Raw genomic sequence first — 6,562 nt, 5'->3', positions numbered from 1 at the left:
GGTGCCAACAACGTCGTCTTCATCAGAACCCAGGGCATAGGTGGGACATCAGCTGTGCAATGCTGTGTGGATAAACTGCTTTGAATGGTGTTAGTAACAGGCCACAGAGTGTGACTTCCAAGAAGCTTGCGTATACCAAACAAATACAGGGTTTCCCTTTCCCTTTGGTATTGCCACTGAATTTTGTCATTAGTAGAGTCACTAGAGGTAGAGAAATCTGCTCTGACAAAATATTCTTTGATTATTCAGTTTTGTTATAGTAAAATAACTCCTTACTGAAAAGGATTTGAGGCTGACAGCCATGCAGCCAAGCATGCGTTTCCCCAGCTTATTTAGAGGGGGGAAGAAGGGAGAAAATGGCTTGGATTTGTTTCTCATACCCAGCTGTTTTTCTTGTAGAACCTGAGAACCTGGTGCACCATATATTAAAGGATATGCATGCTACTAAAAAGAAAAAAACAAGAGTCATTCTGCGCATGCTGCCCATTTCTGGAACGTGCAAGGCTTTTATGGAGGATATGAAAAAATACACGGAAACATTTTTTGAGCCTTGGTTCAAAGCCCCTAATAAGGGTACTTTTCAGATTGTTTACAAAGCCCGCAATAACAGTCATATGAGTAGGGAAGAAGTGATTAAGGAATTGGCAGGTATGTATGGATTTCACACAAAACTAAGAACAAGTATACAAGCAGCCCACAACTGCATGCATAACATACGTTATTAAAAGTGGTCTTAATGGGCATACATATTTGTTGCTTAAAATCTGTATGTTGAATTACAAAAGCTTCTCTAAGACTTAAAGAGGCTTGACATCGATATTCCATGTTGGTGTTGATGTCTTGAGAGCCAGCAAGCAGAAGAGAATACAGTGTTGAATATAATTTGAAGTGTTAGGTATATGTGCTTTGAAGTGACTGCTAACAGGCTTTCTCTTGAATGACTCATAAAATAGCTCCACCTACTCAAGTATTTTGTTTCTTGGTAATTGCAGTGGGACGGTTTTCCAGTTACTTCAGTCCTGCTGGTGGTATATTCTGAATCCTGCTCTGTTCTGCTATTTTAAGCAATTACAAAACTGATCAATTGGTTACAACTAGGGGGGATGTTGCCTTCCCTCTCCTAACTTTTATCCATTCAATAGGGCGTGCTTATTCTCTGAAACAGTTTTTCCAGCATCTTTTAAACTACATCTTGTTTTACAGGAATTGTGGGCAGCCTCAATCCAGAAAACAAGGTCGATCTTAATAACCCAAAATATACAATTGTGGTGGAAATAATAAAAAACGTCTGTTGCTTGAGTGTGGTCAGAGACTATGTTCTGTTCAGAAAATACAATCTACAGGAGGTGGTGAAGAGCAGCAAAGACGACACACAACAAAACCCATCAAGTCTGAGAGAAGAACAGAACTTGAAGGTAGTAAAACCAGAAGCCGAAGAGGAGCAGAAGAGCTCAAAAGAAGTAAAACAAGAGAACAAGAATCAAGGCGAAACAGAAGCTGAATCCAAGGGGAATGATGCTCTGACAGTGTAGAAAATGTGGCAGAAGGGAAAGCTAAACACAACTGAAACCTATTTAAAAAGTTGCCCTAGAGTTCTGAAAGGTTGTTTTAAAGAGGGGAGTGGGTTTTGTTTTGAAATCTTGTTTTTAAAATCCACACGTGTAAGAATTTTAATGCTCATTTCAGGTGGAGCTGACATTACAGCAGATGGAAGAGTGTGTCACCTTTCAGGTGAAGCTTGCTGTCATTCTTCTATGGCTTTGTTCTGCATTGCCTTTACCTAGCACAAAAAGCACCAGTGGGTGCATGCATATGGAAATGTAGCCATCCAGACATATACTGACTCTGCTTATTATGTCCGATGGCCGCAGAAATCAAAAGGCAGTGCAGAATCGGCCCCATCGGGAAGTACTGACAGAAGGGAGAGACCTGACAGACAGTTGCTTGCAGAGGGTTTTTAAGGAAGTGATCTGACAACTTGTGTAACTGCAGAACTCAGATACATTTTTTGCGTGAACAACAGAATGAGGTAAAACTGATAATTTCCTATATGATGGAGGGTTTTATATATATCTATATATATACACACACATCACTTAGCAAGGATATGCCAACTCTTGAAAATGAATAGGAGGAACTGCTATGATCATAATACTTGAATACTATGAGACGATGTAGAGTAATAGATTTGACTGTTCTAGAACAGTAGAAGTACAGTGCAGGCATTGCAGATCGTTTTAGCAAAAATACATGTGTGTTTACATTAGCTGCGTATACAGCAGTTATTGGTTTATAGGAAATGCCGTAGTCACTGAACAGAATCCTTTTGAGTAATTTCCTGCAAATAGCCTTTTGCTGCTCTTTCCAAAGACTTAATCCTGGGGGATTTTATAAAGTCTTTTTTTGCCTTTATTTTTTTCTTGGGTCTCAAGATTTGAATTTAAATACTGCTTGGAAACTTCTTATGAAAGAAGCTCTCAATTATACCATACTGGATAAGGGGAATTAAGTTTAATTTTTGGTAGTTTCAGCTTTACAATATTTTGTTTCAGATTGAAAGTAACGTTAGAAAGTCTTTCTGTTGTCTGTCTGTTACAACAACTCTTTTGATATCCCAGTGACCTTTAAAAAGGAACCAAAACCAGTGCAGCCATAACCTGCTTTCCAGTAGGGTTTTGAGTATGCTTCCTGTATAACTGTCTAGCTTTAGTATTTAATTTCTGGCATAAAAGCCTGTGGATTGCTAATGGGAAAAGACTCACTTGAAGAACACCACTTGTTACTTGTCTTGGTGTAATCAAAAGGATGTGTTCAAGTCTCTCAACAGTGTTTAATTTACATTTTCCTCTTCTCTCAAAATTGTTTTAGAAGTTGGAAAATTAAGACGACTTTTTTCCCTAGTCCTGTTTCCCTTACTACCCATTTATTAAAACTCTGCTTTCTTACCTTCACCAGTGTTTTCTTTAAATTATAAAAAAAAAAAAAAAGTTTTTTGTGTGTGGATTAAAACCAGCAATCTCTAGGGCACCCATAGGAAAGAACCATTTGAGACCAGACACAAAGGCCAACAGTGAATGTTTATTGGTGGCTGATACCATGATTCAATGCAACCTACTTATCTAACTAAGGACAAAGATAGACCCATGGATAATTTGTAGTCTGTTCTTTTTCCTTCTCTCACTCATATGCCTGTCTACAGGACCTACAGCTCTTCGGAAGAAACTGCTGAGTAGCTACCATCCATTTGTCAAGCCTATGCTGTAGTGTTAAAGATGTCTGCATTCTTTTATTTCTGGTTTTTCATAATTTCCACTTACAGATTAATTCCCAGATCTTGAGGCTTTCAAGATTCAAACAAGTGGGTTGCTTAATTTGGATGCATGCAAGATCTGTAGCCATTTCTGGGAACTTCATTAAATACTGTCATGATTTCCTCATTAATAAGCCTCTTGTGAGTTAAAATATCTGGTTGCAAAGAATGAACACACTGCTCCACCTGGTAATCACTTAACTTCTAGTACTGTAATTCTGAAAAGTGTCAGGTGGCTGGACGATGTGTTTGCATATGCCTTGCTAAGTAGGCTTGGTTTTTGTTAAGGAAGAACACAAGCATTTAAAAGCTACAGTTGGAGCTTTTAAACCTCATGAGTTATTACACAATCACTACCTAACAGGTGAAATATAATCCTATGTTGGTGCTTACAGTTGTAATAGAAAAGCTCCCTTATGAATGAGATTGATAGGGATAATTTTTTTTAGATTGCTTATTACAACTAAGTCCGTCCCCACTCCTTGTTCCTCAGTTCATTCCGTCTGATTTTCCCAGCGATTGTCTTTGGCAGCTGCTGGACAAATTCAATCTGATTCAAAAGAGGAAAAAAGTAAAATGAGCAGATTTCATTTACAAATTTTTTTTTTTTTTCAGAACAGCATAGGTCTCCATCCTACTTAAATAAGAATTTAATGACTGGGGAAATAACTCCAATTTGGTTTTAGACTGTTTGTATCTATTACTTTTCAAAATCTTTAAAATAATACTTGTCATTTTTCTTGCATAGCACATATTTGGGCTTGCTTTCATAGAATCATAGAATCATAGAATGACCCGGGTTGGAAGGGACCTCAAGGATCATGTAGTTCCAACCCCCCTGCCTGGCAGGGCCACCAAACATACACATTTACTAGATCAGGTTGCCCAGGGCCCCGTCCAACCTGGCCTTGAACACCTCCAAGGACGGGGCATCCACAACCTCCCTGGGCAGCCTGTTCCAGGGCCTAACCACTCTCCTAGTAAAGAACTTCCCCCTAACATCCAACCTAAATCTTCCCTCCTTCAACTTGTATCCATTTCCCCTAGTCCTGCTATTGTCGGCCCTTTCAAAGAGTTTACTTTGTTTGTTACTGCATTTGAACTGAGTCTAATCTTTCTGTTTCTAGCTTCCCCATGGTTGAAATAGGTGTTTGGCTTTTTTATTTTTTTTTTATACACTCATGTTTACTTGCCTTTCTGGGGTACTTGTATGGAGCAGTGACTTTCTTGACATGATCTTGCAATTCACAGGCCAGTTTCTTTGGATCTTGTGACTTAAAGGAAGAAGACAAGACCACAAAAGCTTTTACCACCTACAAGGGGAAAATAAATAAAAAAGACAGCATTAATGAAACTAGAGCAACCTAATAAATGAGGCAGTCAATTGAGAATAAGTGAGTATTGCCTGCAGTACACGCTTGCTGTATCACACCTGTGCAATAGAGCAAAATTTGCTTCTGTGTAACCAAATTTAAAATTAGGACGAAAGACTGTTTCTACCTTACATTAGTAAAGGTCTTATGTAATACATGATAAAAATTTCAAACTCTGCTTCCCAATTTATAAGCATTCTGTAAAAGACTGTTTTAAAGTTCTTAGATGGTAAGGCATTTCTGTAAACATATGTTGTTAAAGAATATAATTCTCCAGGCAGCAGGTCAAAGTGTACATCAGTTCTTACCAGAGTGACCTTTATACTCAGTATCATGTTCTTTAGGAAGCTAAGGATAGTATTTTCATTTTGGAAAAATAAAGGGGAAAAAAAAAAAAAGGAATACGGGATACACAAACTACTGCTCCCTGTGCTTTGGGTAAAGTGATGAGAAAGTCTGTGTAGCTATATTAAAAGTCTTATGAATTTAGTGGAAGTTGGTGTAAGCTCTGTCACACAAGGCACTTTATGAATAGGAGAGGGACCACTAATTACCTCTCTGTAGCTATATTAAAAGTCTTATGAATTTAGTGGAAGCTGTAAGCTCTGTCACACAGGGCACTTTATGAATAGGAGAGGGACCACTAATTACCTCTCCTCTGACGGGATCTGGGCTGCTGACAACAGCTGACTCAGCGACAGCTGGGTGCTGTATCAGGGCATTCTCTACTTCAAATGGTCCGATACGGTACCTAGGAGAGAGAAATTAAATGCTTAGTAGGTGAAAGGTACATGGTTATTTTTTAGCCATTTCTTGGTGTTTTAACAGAAATCTACAAACCCAGAGGAGATGATGACATCATCAGACCTCCCCATAAACCAGAAATACCCATCCTCATCCATGCTCCCTCTGTCTCCAGTGATATAGAAGTTCCCACGGATTGTGGAAGCAGTTTTCACTGGATCATCCTGTTGAACAAACAACAATTAAATATTCTAACTACTGAGAAACCTTAAGCTTAGAGATGAGTTTTGCCTCTTTGGACACTACCCATAGTATCTTTCACTGTCTATTTTCAGTCTCCAGAATGTAGCAGCTTGTGCTTGCTTTTTCCAGAGGGGAAAACTTATCGTAAGGGCAGACACAGAACTGAAGATCACACAGTAGGTCTGCAGAAAAATGGGGGAGAGAATGGAAGTTTCGTAAGCCAGACCACTGTCAAGAAGAGCCACAGCTCTTTGGTGTTGCACCTGCTCCTGTTGGTATAAATCCATACCATGCTGAGGGTCTGAACTGGCTCTCTGGAAATTCACTTTTGGCTTACCACGTATCGAGTGAAAAAAGTAAACGGCCGCTTAGGCTCCATTTTGATAGCAATGTCTCCTTCTTTCCCAGGAGGCAGAACACTGCCATTTTCATCTATAATCTGCAATAAGAAAGGCAAATGGGTGATTATAACTTCCCATTTTAAGAGAGCCATGTTCTAAAACGAACCAGCAGCCAACAGCTGCAACAAAAACGTCAGCCTGCCCTGAATACCACTGTATGGTACTGAAACTTGCACAGCATGCCGCACTCTCTTGTGTTTTACTTTCAAATCAACAGCAAACAGAAAAGGGGACCACCATACCTGAACATCATAGGGGGGAACTGCCTTTCCCAAAGAACCTGGCTTAATTTTCATTCCTTTCATATTTCCACATGCCATTCCCTGTTGGAAAAGACAAACAACCAGCCCAGGTATTTTTCACTGTCATAGAATCATAGAATCATAGAATGGCCTGGGTTGGAAAGGACCATAGTGATCATCTAGTTTCAACCCCCCCGCCATATGCAGGGCCGCCAATCACTAAACCAGGCTGCTCAGAGCCACATCCAG

The 6,562-nt window shown here is 39.4% G+C and overlaps 2 protein-coding genes across 2 annotated transcripts in view; one reads left to right on the top strand and one right to left on the bottom strand.

The window, feature by feature from the left end:
* Positions 1-3: 3 nt before the first annotated feature.
* THUMPD1 (THUMP domain containing 1) lies at positions 4-1,532 on the top strand (the record flags this gene model as incomplete). The annotated part of the gene is made up of 3 exons (XM_010084889.1): positions 4-40; positions 400-648; positions 1,204-1,532. Coding segments are annotated over 3 exons (615 nt in total), but the record flags the coding sequence as incomplete, so codon positions are not given.
* Positions 1,533-3,773: 2,241 nt separating this feature from the next.
* The window catches only part of LOC104470089 (acyl-coenzyme A synthetase ACSM4, mitochondrial-like), a 17,768-nt gene continuing 14,979 nt past the window's right edge, over positions 3,774-6,562 (bottom strand). Inside the window, exons 9-14 of the mRNA XM_010084887.1 lie at positions 6,314-6,394; positions 6,008-6,109; positions 5,524-5,651; positions 5,335-5,434; positions 4,504-4,623; positions 3,774-3,860 (exon numbers count right to left, since the gene is read on the bottom strand). Coding sequence (XP_010083189.1) covers positions 3,774-3,860; positions 4,504-4,623; positions 5,335-5,434; positions 5,524-5,651; positions 6,008-6,109; positions 6,314-6,394 — 618 coding nt within the window. The remainder of the gene's footprint in view (positions 3,861-4,503; positions 4,624-5,334; positions 5,435-5,523; positions 5,652-6,007; positions 6,110-6,313; positions 6,395-6,562) is intronic.

This window comes from Pterocles gutturalis, unplaced genomic scaffold (genome assembly GCF_000699245.1).
Source record: "Pterocles gutturalis isolate BGI_N339 unplaced genomic scaffold, ASM69924v1 scaffold16180, whole genome shotgun sequence".
NCBI lineage: Eukaryota > Metazoa > Chordata > Aves > Pterocliformes > Pteroclidae > Pterocles > Pterocles gutturalis.
The sequence above is the reverse complement of the archived record's forward strand: the minus strand, read 5'-3'. Positions and strand labels throughout refer to the sequence as shown.